This window comes from Cnephaeus nilssonii (genome assembly GCF_951640355.1).
Source record: "Cnephaeus nilssonii genome assembly, chromosome: 2".
Taxonomy (NCBI): Eukaryota; Metazoa; Chordata; class Mammalia; order Chiroptera; family Vespertilionidae; genus Cnephaeus; species Cnephaeus nilssonii.
The window spans coordinates 26,861,372-26,885,335 of NC_137073.1; the positions used below are offsets into that span (position 1 = coordinate 26,861,372).

The 23,964-nt window shown below is 49.5% G+C and overlaps 1 protein-coding gene across 4 annotated transcripts in view; it reads left to right on the top strand.

The window, feature by feature from the left end:
• XYLT1 (xylosyltransferase 1) overlaps window positions 1-23,964 on the top strand; it is a 305,653-nt gene that overhangs the window by 89,007 nt on the left and 192,682 nt on the right. For all 4 annotated transcript variants that reach the window (XR_013813923.1, XR_013813924.1, XM_079779721.1 and 1 more), the window contains exon 2: window positions 9,632-9,670. Coding sequence is in view for 2 of the 4 variants with exons in the window: in XM_079779721.1 (XP_079635847.1) it covers window positions 9,632-9,670 (39 nt within the window). In the remaining 2 variants the exon portion in view is untranslated. The remainder of the gene's footprint in view (window positions 1-9,631; window positions 9,671-23,964) is intronic.

Genomic DNA, 23,964 nt, shown 5'->3' on the forward strand with positions numbered 1-23,964 from the left:
GCGAATTCTAATTCTGTGTACTGTGTAAAGAATTACCAGACCTCTTGAGGGACACACAGAACAAAGGGTTACATACATTTGGTAACCGTTGTTCTCAGAGACACCTCGTGGAAGAAGCATCCCAGCAATTCCCGAGTTTCCGGGTGTCGGCGGTTTCTCCCGCCTTCGAGGCTGTGGGTGATTGACCAGCTCCAGGGGCCGGAGCTTCCCTTGGAGATTCCATTGCTCAGTTCTGAGTTCTGGACTAAAAAAATGCGGAAAGCATGCTGAGTGGCAAAGATGCCTGTAAACTTAAAAAATTGTAATATAACAGAGAGAAGCAGGCAGACGGACAGAGGCAGGAAAAGCCACCCGTATTATGGGCCTAACGATAACCGCCACCATCTCTCCAAAGCATGAGAACCCCTCGCCGTCTCAGTGGGGTTTCTGTTTTCCCCTGCCCCAGCCCTATTTGCAGGTGAGTTCGCTTTTCCCAACAAGGCCCGTGCTGTGTGGCTCTGGCCGGCGTTCACATTCCAAATGCGGCCTCTCTTCGAGAACAAGGGGCGTTCTGTGTCATTGGCATCCCTCCCTCATGGCCCAGTGCCGCCCGCCATGCACGCGCCCTGCTTCATCCCAGGAGCCACGGACACAGGAGATAATCTCTCTGTGACATTCCGCAGGGACACCCCGAGACAAAGCTCCCTTGTGTGAGCACCTTGGTGCTGGGACTAGATCTAGAGAAGGAGTTGACAAGGGTCACACATCCTGGGGAGAGAATGCTGGGAAGAGGAGGGTGGCGACAGGGTCGCAGGGGTGGGAGGGACATCTTCACTTAATAGTGGGGAGCAAGGAAGGGGCACAAGACACCTCGCACCTGGCAGTAGACGATGCATCCCCCCACCAAAAACACTCATGGGCTGAAATAGTCACCCCCCAAAGTGCTGGTATAAGGCAGTGGTCGGCAAACTGCGGCTTGCGAGCCACATGCGGCTCTTTGGCCCCTTGAGTGTTCTAACGCCACTTCTTCAAAATAGACTTGCCCAGGCCGAAAACCAACGTCTGTGCATGGGCCACGAAGTTTCAATCGCACTGTACGTGCGCGCCCACACGTGGTATTTTGTGGAAGAGCCACACTCAAGGGGCCAAAGAGCCGCATGTGCCTTGCGAGCTGCGTTTTGCGACCACTGGTATAAAGAGATAGGGCCTTGGGTAATTGATTAGGTCCTGGTAGCAGAGCTGTGGAGAATTTTGTTAGTGCCCTTATAGAAAAGACCCTGCAAATGTCCCCCACCCATTCCCCTATGTGAGGACACAGCAGGAAGTCCGCTGTCAATGAACCAGGAAGCTAGAAATTTCTGTTGCTTATAAGCAACCCAGGCTGTGGTCTTCTGTTAGTGCAGCCCGAATGGGCTGAGAGACACACAAATTCCTCCGGAGGCCCAGAGCGAGAGCACCGAAGTTCCAGGCCTGCATCAGGCACTTGGCGGCCGCCGTGGGTGTTAGAGGTCGGGGTCCCGTGCTCCGCTTCTCACTGGCTGTCTTTGTCACCTTGGATTATTAAGCTCTCAGTCTTGCATTATTCATGAACAGTGCAGGGGTTCTCAGGCTCCAGTATACATAAGACTCCCCCGTGGGTGTTTAATAAAAAAGCAGTCTTTGGCTACTTGCCCAGAGATCCTGAGTCAGTAAGTTTTGGTTAAGGGACCAGTTTCTGACAGCTTACAAACTCGAGCACCAGTCTTGGCTCCCTCCCATATCAGCCCTGTGTTGTTGAGCAAATTATCCTCGCTGAGCACGGTTATCTGATCTGTAAAATGGGCAGCATGATACCTCCCTTGGCAGCGTGGCAGGTATTCCATGCGCGTGGCACAAAGTAAGCATTCATAACGGAGTAGCTGCGTTCACTCCTCTGGCTGCTGTCGAATGGAGTTGGTTTAGCTGGTGTCCACAATTCCCTGCAATTCAGAAGAATTGTAGTTGAGTAGGTGTGGAGGGATAGGTCTTAGCCTTCATGAGCCTGCAAGAAATAAACAAATGGATGATTAATTTTGAGCCATTAACCATGTTCCAGACATTTTAAATACCTGATTTTATTTAATGTTCACGGCAACCTGTGATGTCACTGGTAACCCATTGTCAACAGGAGGAGATCATAGATCTGCAAGAGACAACCCGCGTTTATACCTGTGAAGCTGGTGTCATTGTTATTATTGCCCCTTTTCACTTACAAAAAGATCCCAGACAATAAATTCAATACAGTCCCACCTGTTTACATGGTGTAAATGAGAAAAGCTCACAGAAGCTAAGAAATTTGCCCAAGGTTGAGAGGCTACTAAGGAGCTGTTATCTGCTGAATTGCCAACCCCCAATACCCCAGAACATGACTGTATTTGGATATAGGGCTTTTTAAAAAGATGACTAGTCATCTTTTTAAAAGGCGTGGCTCAGTCATTGAAGGTCCACATATGAACCAGGAGGTCACGGTTCCATTTCCAGTCAGGGCACATGCCCTGCTTTCAGGCTCAATCCCCAGTAGGAGGCGTGCAGGAGGCAGCCGATGGATGATTCTTTCTCATCATTGATGTTTCTATCTCTCCCCTCCCCTTCTCCCTTCCTCTCCGAAATCAATAAAAGTATATTAAAATAATAATTTAAAAAATAATTAGGTGGCCGAAACCGGTTTGGCTCAGTGGATAGAGCGACAGTCTGCAGACTGAAAGGTCCCAGGTTCGATTCCGGTCAAGGGCATGTACATTGGTTGTGGGCACATCCCCAGTAGGGGGTGTGCAGGAGGCAGCTGGTCGATGTTTCTCTCTCATCGATGTTTCTGGCTCTCTGTCCCTCTCCCTTCCTCTCTGTGAAAAATCAATAAAATATATTTTAAAAAATAATAATTAGGTGATTAACTTAAAATTAGGCCTTGAGAGTGGGCCCTAATCCAATCTGACCCGTGTCCTTATAAGAAGAGGGAATTTGGACGCACAGAGACACCGGGGGTACTCACACCTGGAGGAAAGAATTGAGTACACTGAGTAGACAGCCATCCAAAAGCTGAGGAGAGAGACCTCAGAAGAAAACAACCCTGCCAGCACCTTGATCTTGGACTTCCAGCCTCCAGAACTGTAGGCAAATAAATTTCTGTTGTATAAGCCTCAAAGTCCATGGTTTTTTGTTATAGCAGCCTGAGGAGATTATTATAGTGGTTACACAGGATTTAAACCTAGGGGCCCCCCCACCCCCCCACCCAACCCACACTCTTTTCCACTGAGTGTTCCTTCTCTGCCCTGAGCCAGGCCCATGGTACAAGTAACGGCGTCCAGATGGGTCTCGGGCTTAACTTTCAAACACCTTCCACTTGGTCTGTTATGAGCCGCTTCTCCAGCAGGTGGGAGAGTTTGTGCGCCTTCCAGTCTCTGACCCCATGAAAGGTTCATTGCCCTTCCGGAGGCTCCTGGTGTTGGATGGTGACGACGTGTAAGGCACGAGGTCCTGATGGTGGGAGCTTCCTACCCCTGCCACTGATCAGACTGCTCTCGCTCTCTCGGAGAATGCGCCCTGCAGCCTTCTGAAGTGTTCTCCTGGGTGTGTCTGCGCAGGGTGGTACCTTAGGGGCCCATTGTCTGCCTGCCGACTTGATAGGCCCCATAGGGAAGTCTGGCCCCAAAGGCTTAAGTCACAGGATTGTCCCTTCCACGCCAAAGCCATGGCTCACACCCAAGAGCAAATGCTGGCTTACATCCTCAAAGCGAAGGAGGAGAAGGCCCGCCAGCTGCCGAGGCTTAGCTCAGGGTCAGCACCCACCCGGAGAGACAAATGTCTGATGCACACGTGGAATGACAGTGGACACATTCCTCCTTCTCTTCTAGTTTCTTATGAAAATTAACTGCATGTTAAAATTAGGCCTTTGGCCTGGAGGGGCTCAAAAACATTTGATTCTGCCTTTCTGGTCTTGCAAGCAAGACTTGCGAGGTGCAAACGAGTTCCATTTCTTCAGGACCTGTGATCAGGCTCCCGCCTCCTGTTTAAACAGTGAGCGTTGGGAATAGAAGTGTACACAGAATCGCTTTAAACTCATTTCCGGCTCCTTCCTGGTGCCCGCCAGGCATAGCACTAGCCACTGAATTGGAACTCAGTAAACAGGTGTGGATGGATGTGACGGACTCTACAGTTTCCTGCTGTGGCACAGAGACTGGGTTCTGTTTTTAGTCATGACATGTGTTCTCATTTCCATCAACCATGTCCACTCCTTTTTTAAAAAGACAGATGCTTCCTGGCTGGCGTGGCTCGGTGGTTGAGCGTTGACCTATGAACCAGGAGGTCACGGTTCAATTCCCGGTCAGGGCACATGCCCGAGTTGCGGGCTTGATCCCCAGTGGGGGGTCGTGCAGGAGACAGCCGATCAATGATTCTCTCTCATCATTGATGTTTCTATCTCTTCCTCCTTCTCCCTTCCTCTCTGAAACCAATTTATAAAACTTTAAAAAAAAGACCGATGCTAAAAAAGAACTCCGGTAGTTGTTAAGGTGGTGCCTTGTATTCTAATGATAGACACTATCTAGGTTGCAAGGTGACTTTGACGTGGGACTGTATTCTCCAATGGAACCCCTATAATTCAGCAGAGCACAGGTTTCTCCAGGGCAGGGCGCTGGGATCGAATCCAGGCTCCAGCACTCTCTCTGTAACCTGAGACTGGCTACTCAGTCTCTCTGGTCTTTAGTTTACCCATCTCTAAATGGGAACAATGGTAGTATCTACCTCAGTATGGTTATAAGGGGTAAGTGGAATGATGTACATATCTATAGACGTTAAGCCAGTGCCTGGAACATGGTAAGAACTTAACAAGTTATTAGTTATTACTTAATTATCACCTTAGTAAGTTAATTATTGCTAGTATTTATGATTATCCTTAACCTTGGTCAAGTTATATGCCCATGGGATAAAGTGTAGAATGAACCAGAGGACTGAAAACTGTCTTTATCTCAGGACAGGAGGATTCTGATTGACAGTTTCCATTAGTGTTGTAATGGAATCTAAATAAATGTGGAAGGACTGGTGTCCTTGGCAAAGAGGGCTGAAGGCTAACTCATGGGTAGAACTAGATCCTGGTGGTTAAGACTTTCTTAGCTTGTTGTAATGTACACCTTGCGTGGAGCCTGCACATGGTAGGTTCTTGATAAATCATAGTTATTAGTTATAGTTATTTCGTGTCCCTGGATTATATTTGCAGGCTTAGGGAGTATGTATCATTTCATTTCCAAGGCTGGAGTGTTTTCACAATACACATTGGTTCTATGAAAGTCAATCTTTGGAAAGTATAGCAGTTAGTTATTGCCACAGTAATCCCATACAGGTGTACCTCAAAGACACAGATTTGGTTCCGGGCCTCTGAAATACGAATTTTGGGGTTTCCCAGTACGTATAAAAATATGTTTACACTTTACTGTAGTCTATTAAGTATGTTATAGTCATTCTTAAAAGATAATGTACAAAGCTTAATTAAAAATACTTTATTGCTAAAAAAAAATGCTAACCATCATCTGAGCCTTTAGCAAGTCATAATCCTTTTGCTAGGGGAGAGTCTTACCTACAATTTGTCAAAACACAGTATCTATTAAACACAATAAAACGAGGCTCTCACTATATAACAAGCCACCCTGAAACTCAGTGGGTTAAAATAAATACACAGGTTGGGGCAAAAGTAGGCCTACAGTTGTTTGTATGGAAAATAATACAATAATTAATAAGTAGCAATATAAGAATAAACTGTGTTTCTTGTACTCACAACTGTAAACCTCCTGTGGCCCCATGTGCTCTCTCTGTGTCTGAAGGTTGGCTGGGGGATGGCTGATGTCGACTGGGCTTGGATTCAAGCTATAGGGTGAGTCTGGGTCTGTTCTGCGTGTCTCTCATCCTCCTTGGACCAGCATCTACCTGGGGCGTGTTCTTCTTGTGCTGATGGCAAAAGCTCAAGAGGTGATGCTCAATCTCACAAGCACATTTCAAGCTGCTTGCTTATGTCATATCTGCTAACCTCCCATTGGACAAAGCAAGTCCGATGGGCAAGGCTGAGGTCAAAGGAGGAGGAAGCATATCCTGCAAAGAAATACAAAGTCACAGGACCAGAGAGTATGCATACAGGGAGAGGTGGCGAGTGAGGGACATATATTCAGCCTACCTAGTTCTCCATTTGACTTCCCCCATTTAGCCATTGCAGTGCCTGCTGTGAAAGGGCTTTCCTTGCTTTGGCAGGCTGTTTCCTGGTTCCAGTGCCCGCATTAAAATTCTAAAAGCACTCCGGGGTAGCATCGCAGCACACCGCAAATGCCCCTTTGGTCTGTCGGAGCCTTTCCTCTGACAGACAGGAGTTTACTCTACTGTAAAGCAAAGAGTCCCAATTGAGACCCACAGGATGGATTAGGCAGACAGCATCATTGACCTGGTTCCACTTCGTTAGACTTTCCAATTAAGGAAGATGCTGCTGCAAGTGAGACCTCACCACTACGGAGTCATACCTAGAATCCTCCAGATGCGCCTCTGTAGGGAGAGTCCTATATTTCAAATGCGCACGGGGCGGGGGGCGGGGGGCGCGGTGGGGGAGCAAAATTCTGTTGGCAACTGAATCCTAGTGTGAATGACTGGCCACTTGTGAGTAGTTTATCTTCTTGGCTAAGTAATTAACATGCTAAATAGGTAGCATTTGTCTTCCAAAAGCTTTTTAATGGATGTTGGACCCCTGACCTTGTGCCCATAGGGTCTCTGATCTTGGGGCATCAAATAAAGAGTTGGTGCATCACTGTATCCAGAGATCAGGCTCTGGGTTTTATCACCACAATTGACAGAGGTTTCCCAAGGAAGGTCTTTTCCAGTGAAGTTAGGGGCCCTTGATGGCATTTTCCCCTCTTCACGCCCTCGGGATCCTGGGCAATGAAGCATAAGCCCCAAACAATGGCCAAATGGGTTGTGAAGTACAACTTAATTAATCTGGGCACGCACCCAACACCCCAGTGCAGTGCTTTTGCAAGGATGTGGCTTAGAGAATGAGGCTAAGGTTTGAATCTCAGATGCAGCCTCTTGTCTTCTAGTCACAGTCTTGATGGTGGGACCTGAATGGAGAGACAGACACAGACTTCTCTGAACCGGAGAGCAGGCGCAGCCTGCTCTCACTCCCTAAGCTGCATGCCAGCTCTGACTCACGCTGCCTGTCACATACCAGGAGGATAGCCTTGCCTCCTGAAGACAAAAACGGGCCCTGCCGAGTGTGCTTGCTTAACACGGGGAGCCTGGAAGTACAGGGTCAACTCTCCCTATGTACCAGTGATAAAGGGGCAGGATAGAGGGGCTCCGCGAAGGACAGCTGGGCCAGTGAGCCTGTTTGCTCGAAAAAAGTGTCTCAGTGAAGGTTCTCGCCCATCATGGCTGCCACCTCTTCACGGTTGGGAAGGAGCTAGTAAAGGTTTGAAGAGAGGCCTGAAATATTCCCTCCAAGATTCTCCCAAGTCCCCAAGGAGAGAGTGGAAGAAATGCCCCCCTCAGCATTTTCCTAGGTGTGAGGAATATTCAATGCCTGGGTGGAATGTGGAAATTAGTGCGATGTTCCCGTGGCAATTCCAGTTGAGCTACACCATTGAAGAAATGCTGGCTATTGGACTCAGAAATGGAATTGGGGGAGAAGAGCCCTTCATCTTAAAAGAAAAGTTAGAACTGACCAGAGCTCAGAATGTCCCTGCACTCATGGTTTTTATACTCATCAGAATTATTATAAACTAGAGGCCTGGTGCATGGATTCGTGCATTGGTGGGGTCCCTCGGCCTGTCCTGCACCCTCTCGCTATCCGGGACCCCTCGGGGGATGTCGGAGAACCAGTTTGGGCCCGATCCCCACAGGTCCAGGCCAAGGGACCCCACTGGTGCACGAATCTGTGCACCGGGCCTCTAGTATGCACATAAAAATCTTTGGTTAATCTCTTCCTGCCCTCCCCTCTCCCCGCTTCCCTTCCCTCTGAGATTCATCAGTCTGTTCCATGTTTCCATGCCTGTGGTTTCCGCTCCTGCATTGAGCATCTGCCCCCTTGTGGTCAGTGCACATCATAGCTACTGACTGGTCGGCTGGTCGGCCGGTCGCTTAGGCTTTTATATATATATAGATAGGCATCATTGTAAAGATACCACAGAGGAGTGACCCAGAAAGTGACCTTTCATCTAGAGTAGGGGTTCAGAGTGTTTCAATTTCTCTATTAGTCCTTTATTTTATTGTGTTAAGAACACTTCATATGAGATTTACCCTATTGGCAAAATTGTAAGTGTACAATATGTATTGTTGACTGTACAGTGTTGTACAGCAGATCTCTAGAGCTTATGCATCTTGCTCAATTGAAACTCTAAACCCATTGAACAGCAATTCCCAGTTTTCTTCCCCCAGTTCCTGGCAACCATCATTCTACTCTCTGCTTGACTATTTTAGATTCCTCATATAAGTGGAATCATATCTAAACTTCCATGTTCATTGAAGCCATATTTACAACAACCAAGATAAGGAAACAACCTAAATGTCCACTGATGGATGATGGTATGTGCATATAATGGAATAGTATTCAGCCCTAAAAAAGGAGATCCTGCCATATATGACAACATGGATGAGCCTTGAGGACATTATGCCAAGTGAATAAGTTAGACACAGAGGACAAATACGGCATGATTACTACCCGTGTTCTTTCTTGTTCACCATACAGGCCAGTGAGCTGGTGCTAATTTGCATGGCTTCCTCGAAGCCAGTGTTGGAAAACCTTCTTGGATAAAGCAAAGCATCCAACTGAGTTTGCACGTCATGCCCATTCTCTGTAAGAGGCAACTTGAGGTTGCTTTCCCAGAGTTACAAATCCAAGATGGTTAAGTTCAGAGCCAACATTGTGCAGACAAAAATAGCCTTTATGTGCTGGGTTTCCTGTTTTTCTTGGAGGCTGCTTGCTGAAAACCACTACCTCCTTCCCATCCGTCCTTTCCTTCTGTGTACCCACCCTGGCCCCCACCCAAAGAGTTCATGTTTAATGACCCGAGACATGACCACCAGGCATTTTCAGTCAATTGGCTTTTGTAGAGAGTGAATGAATCGGACTTTTTTCTGGCCTTCTCCCTCCTGAAAGGGATCTTCCCAGCCCATTGGAATGTGCTCTGCAGACTAGGAATTAAGCTCTTCTCTTTGTCTTGTTTCTTCCTTCAATCTTTCCAAGATCAGACACAAGCTGGTGGCCTTGCCCCTAATTGGGACTTTATATTCTTTCAGGTTTATTTCTCATCCTCTTATGGACCAACTTTCCCTTCACATAGAGAGTTTGAACACACTTTGAGATATTCAGTGAGGATGCTTTGTTTGTTATTTCTCCACACTTGCTCATTCTGCATGATCTCCATGCAGGTGTCCCCTTCACCTCTTAATGAAAAACTTGAGTCTCCTTAATCACCTGGGGATTGGGGAGACATTGGAGATTGGACCACTCTGTTGTCATGTCTTGTAGAATGGGGGAGACAGAGTTGGGCAGCTTACCTGTGGGTGGCTTAAGCACTGAAGAGATCCAGCTTTGGTTTGAATGATGCTGGAGTAGTAGGTTAAATTTGCCCACCACTCATGTGTATTTTCTCCTTTCTTCCCACAGGACCCACACCCAAGTCTGCTGATCACCCTGGAGACCCAGGTCAGTACCTTCCCATGGTCTTTGTCACTGCTCTCTGCACTGATGTCCCTGCATCAGCTCTCCAGGACGTATCTGTGCATCCTCTTGGCTCCATGGCTTGTAAAGTCTGGACAGGCACAAAAGCTGTCCTCCTGTCCTTTCAGCATGTGCATGTACGCACATGTGCACACACACAACAGCTGATTGTGCATGTGTGTGCAAACACGTGTGTACCCAGGTGTCTGAAAGCACCAGTGGAGGTAGAAGAGGGTATGGGGGGATAAATGGTGATGGAAGGAGACCTCATTTGGGGTGGTGAACACATAATACAATATACAGATGATGTATTATAGAATTGTACACCTGAATCCTATATAATTTTAGGAACCAATGTTACTCCAATAAGTTCAATTTGATAAAGGAAGAAAGAAAACACCACAGAAAGAACCAGGACAGGCAGGCCAGATGTTTTTGGGAGAGAGGATTCTCAGGGTTTCTCTGTGTTCTTCTGTCCTCAGATTTCCCAGCATACGCTTTCAGTTATATCGGCTTCAGGGGTGACCAGACCACAGAACTGGCAGGAAAGAGCAGTGGGTGGGGGGCTTTGAGGAGCTTAAGGACCCAGTCCCTTCTGCCTGTTTGGTCATCCTCTGGCCTGGCTTTTCCAAATTTCTTCATTCACCTATCACCTCAGCCATGTTTGCCATGGGTAAATTACACCTATTCTATCACATCACCTAAATATATTATTTTTCCTTAAATTATTATTATTTTTTTTACTTTCAGAAGTAGACTGATCTTAAGCTAATGGTTCCCAATCAGGGGTGTCTTTGACCCCCAGCGGGCATTAGGCAATGTCTGAAGACATTTTGGGTTATGTCCCCTTGTTGGGATGGGTTACTACTAGCAACTAGTCGGTGGAGACCAGGGATGCTGCTAAATATCCCCCAGTGCACAGGACCTCTGCATAGGAAGGAATTATCCAGCCTAAAATTGCCAGTGGTGCCAAGCTTGACAAACGCTGTCTCCAGCAAAAATACCTGTGAAATCACAAGTTTGGCGTGCTAGTTAAATTTCTTTTGCGAAACATTAAAATAAATATTAAATCAATAAAATTGAAAAGTTCCTTTGGGTGGCCTCTAAAAGCATCTACTAGTAAAGATACTCCTTTAGAGGTAGGTGTGCTGCCCTTTGGGAAACGGGTCTCTTCCCAGGCCACCCAGCGGATTGTGGGCGAACTTCCAGGGCGTTTTAAACATGATGGCGCTTCTCTTCTTTATCAGTTCCTCCCCACCAGGAAAACTCGTTAAACTCAGGAATACCCCCTGGGAAAACAGTCTGTGTCCAGAATTCTGGAAGCCAAAGCTCACTTCCTGGGGGTGGCGTGGCACTACCCGCTGTGGTCTGTCCTTGGCCCTCCTGAGTCCTTCACTATGGAAACTGGCTAATCAGCCCTTCAGAACGTCCATGGGAAAGAAACAGTCACGTGCCAGCGGCTTTGGCCGGCACATTGTTGAGTGTGACAGCTCACCCCTACCCAGGGACCTCTCTTAAAGAGTCACAGCCATGGCCCAGGGGACCCGAGCCTCGCGCTGCAGCCGGCCATGGCACGAGACGGGCTTTCTGCATTTGTGCCACGCCACTGGGGAAATGACTCAATTTGTCTCCAAACAACACTCCATCAGTCTCATCTGGTTCTTGGTCTCTGGGGAGCCGTCGGATGTTGTTGTCTTTCCCCGACTTCTGGTTTCCCATGTTAAAGAGACACTGGAACCCAACCAAAGTGCATTTTTTTAAACTGTTGGCACAAGCCTGTGGCCAGATCTGACTTCGTGCTGGGCCTCAGCCCATCGTGTGAGTCACGACGGGATCCTATTCGGCGGACGCAGGCAGGTCAGACAGGAGGGGCAGGGAAGCGTTTTCTGGCAGAAAGTGGTGCCCCTAATATTAGCCACATGGCACGAGCAAGATGGCAGCTGTGCCTGAGCTCAGAAGAGCCAGCCCCGCAGAGGAAGTGGCAGATGCGCTTGCTCTGAGCCGCTGGTCAGCGCCCATTTCCTTCCCTCCCAGCGCCCTTTGCTCCTAAGAAAGGCATGACGTGCTCCATCCTGTAGCACTGGTGCCACAGGTCGGCCTGCCTTTTAGATTTCACTGCCAGCCACGTCCCTACGCCACACGCCAGGGACTTCACGTGTGCAGGGCCCAGCCCGCATACAGTCAGCGGGCCCCCCGGGGGCCCTTGCCTCCATGCACCCCCTCTCTCCCAGGTGTGCATTGCATCATCCCTCCCCGGTGCTTGGCGAATCTGCCCCATGCGGCTGTTCTGAGTTGGGGGAGATGGATTGATGGGCTGCCGAGGACTCCTCTAAGCTCTGCTCTTTGCCGTTCGCATCTGTTGGCATCAGCAGGGCTCTCTGCTTAACGGCCAGATTAATAGAATGAGGAAGCCGAGTAAGGCTGAAATCCCTGGTGTCAGCTTTCCCCTCCGCGGGCAGCCCCTGGGGGGCTCCAAGGAAGCCTGGCTACAGTGGGGCATGCTTCCCTTGTTCCAGATGGCGGTTACCCAGGAACCAGGTGACTTAGAAAGAGGGAAAAAAAAAAAGCCTGAGAGGAGTTGGAATTTGGTTATCAGCCTGGTGGCATCATCATGATCCTCACTCTCACTGACGTTCGCCAAGAACTGGCTTCTCCCATTGGATCCCCTAAGTGCCCTAATTACATCGGTGCTCTCGTGATCCCCAATTCAGATGAGGAACAGAGGTTAAGTAATTTGTCCAAGGTCGCACAGGAAGCATATAGCATTGGAGGGTGTCAGACTCAGAGCCATATGCCATGAGAATCTATCTTCTCCACCTCTGTCCCATTTCTCCAGTTGCCTTGACCAGTAGAAGAATTTGCTAATGCTCAGGCAGAGCTGGAGGGCTGGGCTTGATGTAAACTGCCCAAGGTCCATGGAAAGAAAGAGGGAAAGGGAAGGGAAGGGAAGGGAAGGGAAGGGAAGGGAAGGGAAGGGAAGGGAAGGGAAGGGAAGGGAAGGAGCTTTCCACAAGCATCCATGGACGTACTTAGATAAATAGGAAGAGCAATAGGTCGATGGTGAATGTAGATATATAGATAAATATATACAGTGCTCCACACAGTGAGTAGTTCTTTGATAGATAGGTTGCCATAGGACTTGTGGGTAAAATGGATTAAGCAAAGGACCCAACACAACATTTATTTGCAGGCAGCAAAAATGAAACATCTCCTTGTGCATCCATAGTGTTGTGAAAAATTTGAATCCTCATTATTTGGTTTTCTCTTTCTCATTGATCCCCCAGATGGTCTATCATTTCGGAATCCACTCCAATTGACAAGGCCTCTTGTCATTTCATTTTAGCTCCTCTGCCTCCCTTCTCCCCAGCAGCTTCACTGTCAATTAGTTACTGGCCTCTACTCAAACACGGAGGTGCGCTGGGAGCGGTAATAAAGGACCTCTTCCGAAGAGTAAAGATTCGTCAGTCTGGCTCTTTGCGAAGTTGGCCCCACTTAGACGGGAGCAGACCTTGGTTTACTTGAGATCCCTCTCAGGACCTGAAGATCGAGGGCATCGGGAGGAAAACTCCTGACAGCTCAGCCTGCGACGGCCAATCAGACACTTGAATTTCTTTAATCAGCTAACTGGGGGAGAAGGGTAGACAGTTACATTCATATCATTTAAAGTTGACGCTGGGGCCCCTAAGGATGGTGAACAGCGCTCACGAGGAGAATGAGCAGGGATGGAAGGAAATCAATACTTTAGATGTTATGCCATTGTAAAGCCATCCACCCATTCGCTTATTCAATAAATAGTTTGGGGGCCAGGAGGAGGCCAGGCCTTGTGTGAGATGCTGAAGTAAAGTTACAAGAATGGGCAAGACAGGAGGTTCCCTGCTGATGGAGCACCCATTCTAGTTGGGGGAGTCAGATAGTGAATTTACAGATAGAAACGCCCATCCTTTCAAGGGGTAATAAGTGCACAGAAATAAGACAGGCATGTTAGCAAAGGAGAGTGAGTGGGCACAGTGCAGGGAGGTCTCTCCCTGGAGGTGAGTTTCAAGCTGAGGAGGGAAGATTTGGGCTGAGAGCTTATGGCTGAGAAAGAGTTAACCAGGCAAAGAGACTGCGGTAATAGTGTTCTGAAATTTTTGCATATTATATCTGGCTTCCTATAAAAACAGTGCCAGTTTTCCTTAGAATCAATTATAGTGTTAGTTCCTTCGAGCTCAGCCTTCATGTCATCATAACGTCAAGATGAATAAGGAATTACCTTATCCTGCAAAGGTGAAGGGAAAGGACTGAGGAATTGGAAGAGGAGAAAGGGGGTTTCAATGTGGGGCCACCCAGCCACACTAATGTCCAGCAGGGCGAGCATTTTGACAGGACCAAGGGAATTTTGGGTCTCAGCAATGTCATGCTGATAATGGGGGTTATGTGGGAAATCCGGCTAATAGCTGTCATTAGTTTAATAGCTGGCTCATGCTCAGTTGGACTGTAGCCTCGGTCTAATCCAGTGGTTCTCAGCTGGGAGCAAATTTATTGCTCCCGCCCGCACCAACCCCACCTCCCAGGGACATTTGGTGGAGGTCTGGAGACATTTTTGATTGTCACAACTCAGGGCCAGGGATGTGCTACTGGCATCTAGTGGGTAGAGGCCAGGGATGCTGCTCAACACCCTGCAAATACCCGAGAAATAATTATCCAGCCCCAAATGTTAGTAGCATCAAGGGTGGGGAACCTTGGTGTAACCCCATTTGCTCTGTGGACAGCTTATGTACAAAGACAGACCCAGCCATAACATTGGGACCTTGTAGAAAAGTTGAGTTGTTCCTTCCTTGTTCTCTTGTTTATGTTCAAATGCCACCCTCCCTGGTTAATGCCAGACTGGTCCCGCCTCTGGGCTCTGCCCAGGACACATTCATCCCCAGAGCCTGTGTCGACAGCGGTGACTGCGCTCAGAGCGGTGACTCACGACGCCAGCGAGCGTGCGCACGGTGTATGCCACAGTGAAAACACCTCTCAAAGGCGGTTCCTGAGAGACTTATGGCTCCACAGTGCAGAGCATATGCAGCGTTAAAATATATGTTAAAAAAAACAACAACTTAAAAACCCAGCTTGTTAGCTGGGGTGGGGAGAGAGGCTGGCCAAGGCCCTGGACCGCTGAGCAGGCCGTGCCAGTAACTGGTTGTCGAGGCCCAGTTCCTCTTTGGGAGGCAGACCAGGGCCTCCTCCGCGCAGGAGTCTCTCTCCTGACGCTCTCCCGCCACTCCGGGATTGCTTCTCTTCCAGTTCTGGGCTTCGATTAACCTTTTCCTCCGTAGAGAGCGGTATTTGGAGTAATCAGGGAGCTTCTGAATGGCTCTTACCTGAATCTCCAGCCCATTAATTCTTATGGTGCCCAGCATCTGTCGAGAGGACGGGGAGACCAATTGCTTCTCAGCCCATCTGCTTTCCTCCCCCAGCTCCTCGGGGGAGCAGAACCTCTCCGGAGCAGACAGGCTGGGTTGGGTACAGGCCATATCCCTCTATAGCAGGCGTCCTCAAACTACGGCCCGCGGGCCACATGCGGGTGTTTTTGCTGTTTTGTTTTTTTTACTTCAAAATCAGATATGTGCAGTGTGCATAGGAATTTGTTCATAGTTTTTTTTAAACTATAGTCCGGCCCTCCAACGGTCTGAGGGACAGTGAACTGGCCCCCTGTTTAAAAAGTTTGAGGACCCCTGCTCTACAGCGATCTTTTCCTCTGGCTCTGATTTGCTGGCCCTGGTGAGGGGTGGGACAGGGAATGACCAGCTGGACCATAGCCTGGGCAAAGACTTGGCTCGCCGGGCAGGGCGGCCGGACCGGGGCAGTGCACACGTTCCCAGGGCGGATTTGCGGTGCTATGGCCACGGGTGCCTTTCTGGTCTGTGTGACTCAGCGTGAGCGATGTGATGCAACATTCCACAAATAGGCACCAAGTTCCCCAACGCGCAGCCACACACCCCGCTTCGGAAAATAGCGCTGAGGTCACTGTTCCTCTGTTCTTGGTGGGGGCTGACTTGGCCCAAGACATTGAAGGTTTGAATTTAGCTCTTGACTGGGAACACTTCAAATTGTTGCTCTTGTCAATAATGACTAACATGGATGGCATATATGTTTACTGTGAGCCAGGAACTGTGTACTGTACACATTCGTAAATTTATTATTTGCAGCTAATATGTCCTAAGTATTTATAGGATGTGCTGGGGACTTTTCTAAGTAAGTTCTTTCTATGGAGTCACTCATTCAGACTTCACAGCTGTCCCCTACCAGAGGTATTACTGTCACCCCTTTGCACAGATGAGAAACTGAGGTACAAATAGATTCAGCTGCGACGGCAGCTAGCAAGTGGAGCAGCCAAGATTTGAACCTGGCAGTCTAGCTTTTATTTATCAGGAAATAGAACCTTATGAGGCAGGACTAACCTTGGTCCCTTTTCACAGGTGAGCCAGCGGAGGCCTAGAGAGACCGAGTTTCCTTTTAAAGGCCCTACAGTCAGTGCGGGGTAGAGGCTGGATGGGAGCCAGGTTACAAATGAAAGACGCCTTCACTGCTTCGTTACTAAGATATAGACATAGATGTGGTATAGATATATATTATAGATAGGTTAGTATAGAGGTTAGATACAGATATAGTTATAGATCTATAACTTATATATGCACATGTAATACATGTATATACATACATTACGTGTACACATGATATATATCTTAATCATATATTATACATTTGATGTAGTTAAATGTAATTATAAATTAGATGTAATCTATGCCTAATTTATATCAATGGCTAATGTATAGATATTATATTGTGTACATTATAATGTGCATGTGTATAGTGTATACAATATAATTATAAATGCTAAGTATAACTCTAGATTAGATATAGAGACTAGATATAGATATGATGTAGCTGTAAACGTAGCTACAGATTGGATGGAGATGGAGATCTAGTTACAGGTATAGTCATCGGTATCGTGACAGGTACTAGAGGTGGAGGTGGCGACAGAGAATGAGGTCACTCAAAGCAAGCAGTCCGGAGCAGGAGGGTTTGGGAACGTGTCTGCACGGAGTGAATTCCAGGCTGTGGGAGACCTGCCCCGCAGCCAGGGAGCAGAGGGATGGCCCTCGGACGGGAGACGCTCACATCCCCCTCCAGCAGGAGGCATGTCTCAGAGACCCCTCCTGCACCCTCTTTCAAGCACGAAGGCAGAAGCCCATGCGCTGCCAGCTGAACAACACGGTGTTGTAGTTGGATTTGCAGGCTCTGTGAGAGGAGGCACGGCTGGTGTTTGGCAAAAGTATCACCAGGACCAAGATCTGGAGGCTTAGCCTATCTTCTCCACGGGGTGTGAGGACAGGGCCGTGCACACGGGGGGCTTCAAAGAGAGACTTCCAGGCTGGGATGTTCAGGTTGGGTTTGAAGGCTCTAGTTATCATGATAACTCAGTCAAGAAAATTGCTTTCACATGAGACAGCAGCATCACGGAGGTGCCGGTGTGTGAGGGACACAAACACCGACACACAGGGCCCAGGCTGGTAGAATGTAAGCGCTGGAAAGGGCCGCGGATGCTACTTACTGTAACATCGCTGTGTGTTTTCTCTGTGCCGAGGACTTGCTAAGCGCTTTTGATGCATGATGTCATGTAATCGTGATAGCAGCACTCGGGGAAGGGGCCCGCGTCCCCCACCTTTGCAGGTGCCGACACGGAGGCATTGGGAGGGGAAATACTGGTCTAAGACCACAGCGCCCCTGAGAGCAGAGGGAGGACGGAGCCCAGGTCTCCATCTCCTGCGGCGTTTGCGGTGCTGTCACCCCTCGGGGCACACCAGGGCCTCCCTTTTGTACTTTACACATGAGAAAACCCGGAGTGGCTCAACAACGTGCACAATAGCTCGCATCTTAGTGGAGGCCAGGATGCTCCTTGCAGTTGCCCGTCCGAGAAGTAGCACGTGGTCCCCGGCCACGGGAGGCTCAACAGCCCCACGTGTCCTCCACCCACCGATTCCATCTCGGGTTAGAGAGGCCTTGGCTGAGAGGAAGCCTGTTGGGTGTCTTCTTTCTGTGCCCCACCCTCAGCAGATCTGCTCTCCTCCCTTCTCCTCCCTTCTCTGGGCCCCTAGAGGCAGATTTTGATGGATTTCATCCACTGGACTTCTCATTGCTTTGGCCAAGAGGAGGCGCTGGCAGGAGAAGGGTGAGTGGGAGGACAGTGGGGTGGGGTCATTTCCCGGGGGTGGGCCGTGTCTGCCTGTGAGTGTTGCTGTGGCCCGTAGCTACAGCTCCTCTCTCCAGGATCTGATAACAGCTCCCCAGGTGCTGACAGCTCCCCGCTGTGGCTCTGCTGCACTTACCTCCTTTGCTCCTTTCCCTTAGCAAGCGTCTCTTTGTAAAATCTCCATAGTCATTATCCCCGAGGAGAGCAGCACCTGTTCCCTTTGGGGACCCTGACCTGGACCTTCAGCCTGCCTCCAGCCTCCAGCCTCTTGCTAACACAGCACCGCCCGTGGGATTTCCCGGGGTAGCCACGGTCACTTCAGGTCGTGCTCTGGTAAAGAAGGGGGTCTTTAAACCGAGGACATGTCCCAGAATGGGGGCCAGGGAACCACGATCCTCTTGAAACTCAATGCCCAATTGTGGGTGTAGGAGTATTTTTCTAGGCGGACGTTCATAGAAGTCGTTCTATTTGTGACAACCTCTCCCCAAAACCAAGCCAAGAAACCAACACGCTAAACACCGCTGCGCTAAATAAAGGATCAGAGGACCCAGCTGTGAGAAGAGGCGCCCCAGGCAGGGGGCAGTTTGGTCTGAGTCCTGTCACTCACTCACACCACTCCTGTGTGTGCCTTGGCCCCGAGGCAGAGAAGGCCTCAGGGACTAAGGTCTCTGGGGGAGAAGAGGGTGGCTCTCATCCAGCCTCTACCCCTCACTGACTGTAGGGCCTTTAAAAGGAAACTCGGTCTCTCTAGGCTTCCGCTGGCTCACCTGTGAAAAGGGACCAAGGTTAGTCCTGCCTCTTCTGCCAGCAAGCAAGGCCTCCCACTCCTCTCTTCTCGTTCTGTCACACCTCCAGGAAATAAAACCTCCGTAGCATCTGAATCCGATTTCTCAGAAGTGCTCCGCCTCTCTTTTGCCTCGGAGAGCCAGTGGAAGGGCCTCCAGGTGGCCGTTTCTGCAGCCCAAGGGGTCCTGGCTGGGACCTGGGGTGTTCTCCGCCCGCAGGATGGGGGGGGGGGGCGTCCAGCTCCAACCTCAGGGCAGCCCCCCTTCCGGGTTCAATGGCTTTCTGGAAAGGAACGTCTTATTAATACTAAACCCGTTCTAATTTCCTTCTGGGAACCGTAGCTCTTATTTTTCCACTGAAGCGCAGAGGGCTGGATGGAAAACTGAAGTTCGCTGTGGAACAGGTGCCAGATGGGTGGGGCGAGGACAGTGGGCAGTTTCATTGTCCCGAAGAGGAGGTGCCGAGCCAGCTCAGTGCTGGAAGAAAGGACCTCCAGCTCTGAAAGGGGCCTAAAGCAGCTTCTTCGCCAAATGCTCGCGGCCCCAAGTACAACTGGGCACCAGTGAAGGGGGGGCTGGTGGTGACTTGCTCATGTGGGTTCTAGACCCAGAGTTGTACACAGGCCTCGTGTGGCCACCTCCAACTGGCCCATGGTTTCTCTGGAAGGAGGTGGGAGGATTTTTGAAAAATTGGGAGTAAAACTACCCTGAGCCTCTAGATGTCAGCTAGTGGCAAGGACCAGCTGCCCCCTCTGGTTGGGGCCCGGGGACACCTGTTCATGAAAGTCCCCTCCTGGTCGGCTCCACTCGCTGGCTCCCTGGCAGGCCTTGGCTTTGAGGTGCCGTCTGCACAGACGCCACTCTGAACCCTCCTGGGGTCTCGGCTGCAGAGTGCAGGGGGGCAGCCTGGACCTGGCCACCCCACACAGCCGCCTAGTGAGGGGGAGAGAGCCTTATTGACAGCATCAGGCCGCCTGACGCCACTTACTTTCCTACACCTTCCCCTTGCCAGCTGATCTCTCCGTGCCTCAATTTGTTTAAAAAATAGGAGGCACCAGCAGTGGCTGCTTCCCAGGGTCCTGGGATGAACAAGTGGGCTAATCTTCATTACGCAACAGAGCCATGGCTGGCAGGCAGTGAGCATTTACTGTTATCCTTAAAGTCCTGGGTTCGAATCCCGGCCTCTTCACTTACTGAAACCTCCGCGATGATTTTCAGCCTCCCCACTAATTCAAGCAGCCACAACAAAACCTGCCTCCTCAGGGCCCTTTAGAGGGTGAGCTGAGGACACCCTGTTGTGCGTTGCGACACCTGCACCCCTCACCCACTCTGCTTTCTTTCTCGTGTCAGCAACCAGGGCCCTTCAGGCCCCTGCATTGTCTCCCTAGCCCGTGCCATGGCCAGGGCGAAGATGTTGGTATTTGCTCTTTGCAAGAATCTATTGTGCTCTTTCTGGAACATTCTTCCTTCTGGACTTGGACAGCTGCTTCCTTCTTTGAAGAGGGATGGTATCCTTAGTTTAAATACCCAGGTTGTTTTTGGCAGCTGAGCCCGGTGCTTTGAGTCCAGCGATAAGGCTAGGACATTCGCCTGAACGCTGTGCACATAGGGGTGGACTGTGTCACCATACGAGTAAAGCCAGGCCTGCCTGGCTCCCGAGAGGTCAGCAGAATGGCCGAGGCGGGGACGGTTCTTCTCAAGAAGAAATGCGTCAGCAGCTGGCCCCGGAGCCTCACCCTGCACAGGCCTCCATTGTGCCTGTTCCAGGCTGAGGGTATTCGGACCTGGCCAGCAGTGGGACTGACCTATGGTTAAGAATGCCCTCACGGCTTCCTTAGACAGCTGGCTGCCAAGGCCAACTCAGGAGCCTAAAGGTGGATTGTGGGCAAGGTCTCATCACTCCTGTCCTTCTGCCCCCAGCCTGTATGTCACTAAGGGTCTCCCTTCCCCAGGGGACCTCCTTCTCCTGCTCATCCACCGGGTTATTGAGGCAAAGCACTCCTGACATTTTTTTAAATATCCTGAAGATATTTTCCATTGATTTTTAGAGCGAGTGGAAGGAGGGAGGGAGACAGAGAGAGAGAGAGAGAGAGAGAGAGAGAGGGAGAGATTGAGACATATTGATTGATTGCCTCCTGCATGCGCCCTGACCATGGCCTGGGATCAAACCCAAAACCCTTGGGTGTGCTGGCAGATGCCGTAACCATTGGGCCAGGGCACTCCTAACATTTTTTATGAGACCGTTCTTTATTGTGGGGCCTGTCCCGTGGGCATTGGGAGTTGAGCAGCATCCCTGGCCTCTACCCACCAGATGCTCATAGCAAACCCCCTCGGGAGCCAGTTGTAACAAACGAAAATGTCTCCAGAGAGGGCCAGATGTCCCCTGGGGGCAACACCAACCCCAGCCGAGAACCGGTGGCCTGACCAAGGATCCTCCGCAGGGATGCTGTGAAAGTGGTGTCGGCCGGCCTGTAATGAGAGGGTGCTGGTGAGGTTGGGTGAAGTCCACTGGTTGGGCACCTCCCTGTGACTGTCTTCAGATTTTGAGTTTTTCCTCTCAAGTGACCGCCTATGGGCTGGGTCAGACCCACATTAGAATGAGCCAAGCTTTCAGTGTGGGCGAGATGAGAAACCAAGGCAGGCTGTAACGTCCCTCCTCCCTTTTGAAAAGCCAGCAAACCCAGAGGCTCAGAAAAGGGAAGGGCCCCCAGGAGGGTGGGCTATGGGGGGGATGAGACCCTACGTTCCAGCTCTGCACCCTGGCAGCGGGAAGGCTGAGTCCCAGGCGGGACCCCAGGGCTCCGTCCTCCTGAAGAGCTGGGGTTGGCCGATGGGCCATGGTTTGGCTGTCCCAGGAGGGTGCGGGCTCGTTGGACACCCAGAAACCGTCTGTGGCTTTGGGGCTGACACTGCAGCGTGTTCAAACCCACTGGCATTTACTCCCTCGTTAGTGGACGCACTGTACCGTGTTCACTCCGGCGGGTTTACCCTCCGGACTCCGTGAAAGAGTCCTGTGTGCTGCGTGTTGACCTAAAACAACCAGGCTGTTTGCGGGCTGGCTGTCGGGTGTTTGTTAGTTGGTCCTTGGGTGTTCCTCCGCCCTGTTTCTGAGGGCGGCTGGGGCTGGAAACATGCTTGCTCTTCTTATTTATTTATTTTTCATTTATAAATGTTCCTTTTGAGACTTGAGACCTTTCTCTGGATTTGTTGTTCATAGTCGCTATTTTCAACATTGTATATCACGTGTTGTACGTGTTGTTTTCTATTGTATGTGTTGTGTGATGGTTAGTATATTATTGGTTAGCTCATTCATTGAGCTATTTATGTAGTTAGTGCCTACTGTGTTCCAGATACTGTTTTAGGGCTGACCATGTAGCAGTGAACAAGACAGAAGTCCCTGCTGTCATGAGTTTGCATTCTAGACAGATGATAATTGAGACACAAGTATTCATATGATACATCAGGTGGTGGCAAGTGCTAAGGAGAAAGGTTAGTCATGAAAGGTGGGCCAGGCCAGGTCAGTCGAGAGGGGTTGCCCTTGATTTTGGAGGGATTATGAAGGGCCACATGGAAATGAGGTAACATTTCAGCAGAGACCTGAAGTGTAAGAGTGGGTAAACCTGCAGAGAGCTGGAGGGACAGAGAGCAGCCAGTGCAAAGGCCCTGTGGCAGAATGTGCTTGGCATGGTCATTTACACAATAGAAGCCAGTGTGGCTAAAGCAAGAGTGAACAAGGGAGAGAGGGGTTGGAGGTGGGTCCCGATCACTAGGGTCCAACCTAGATAGGATTTTGCTTTTGCTCCATGCTGGCAAGCCTTTGGAGGATTTTGAGCAGAAGAGTGACATGGCCTGGCTTTTGAAAATGGAATCGGCTGCTCTGCTGAGATGGACTGTGGTTGGTAAAAGGGTGGGCACAGGGAAATGGGTGGAAGAGGAGGCTGAGGCAACATCCAGGGAAACACAGTGATGTTTGGGAGCAGGATGCTAACAGTGGAGGCCAAGAGAAGTGGTTTGATTCTGGATACTACTGAGAGTAGAACTGACTGGACTGACAGTAGATTGGAAGCATATAAATAATACAAGCATGTGATAAAAAAAATAAATAAAATAAAATAAAAAAAGCATCAAGTGAAAAGGCAAGCTCTCATATTCCTTGCCACAGTCTTCAGAGGTAACTACATTAACAGTTTTCTCACTTCTCCTCCCAGAATGTCCTTTGTATACGCTCACGTGCATGTGCACAGGCAGGAATTTTATTTGTTTTCTTGAAGTGGAGTCTGATGAAATATATTTTGTAATAGCTTCCCGTTCCTTTCTTTATATCTTAGACCCCATTTCACAGCAGCACAAATCACTTCCTCGCTGTTTTTAACTGCCTTCTGTGTTGTCCACCCCTCTATTCCCTGCACCTGGCATGGTGTCTGGTAGGTAGGAACGAACTGTTCAATAAGTATTAATTAAATGAATTAAATATTCTGTCACCTAGTTTACTCCTTTCCTGCTGGTGGGCGTTTAGATTGTTTCTCCTTTCCCCCGTCTTCACTAGTGCTCCATTCTTCTGCATACATCGTGTCACAGTTGAGTGTGCACATCTGGACGGTGAGTGGCTAGATTTGCGACCGCTGGCTGAAAGGCTGGTGCATTTTACGTTTTGACAGGCACCGCTGGATTGTCCTATCCGGGGGTTTCTTCAAACCACCTAGCAAAGTGATTTCCTGTTTCCCCTCTCAAAAGCACTGGTATGATTATCCATCATATCATCTGTGTCAACCCCATGAGTAAAAACAGTATCTTGCTGTTTTGATTTGCATTTTCGATATGAGTGGGTAGGAGCATTTGAAAAAAGTGGTGTCTGTTGATCAAATCCTTCATCCGTTTTCCTGGTGCCTGATGGCAGTTCTCTCACTCTCTGCCTCCTTCGAAATGTCTTGGGTAATCTCAGCTAAGACTTGCCAAGCCCTTATCACATGCCAGCCATTGTGCTAAGTACTTTACGTGTGTTAACCCCCTTAATCTTCCCCTGAACCCCATGAAGGAGGTGTGGTTACTATCCTCACTTTCAGATAATGAAATGGATGCTCAGAGAAGAGCTAGTTAAGTAAGTCACCCAAGGTCATATGGAGAGTAAGTGGGGAGCTAGTATCTTGGACCTGGGCAGAATTGTTAACCACCCTGCCTTGTAGATGGGCGGAATGGATAATAGCTGTGACTCCTTTTAAGGCTCGGCCACTCTGATATTTTGAAAACAAAACAGCCAGAGCATTCCCTGGCTT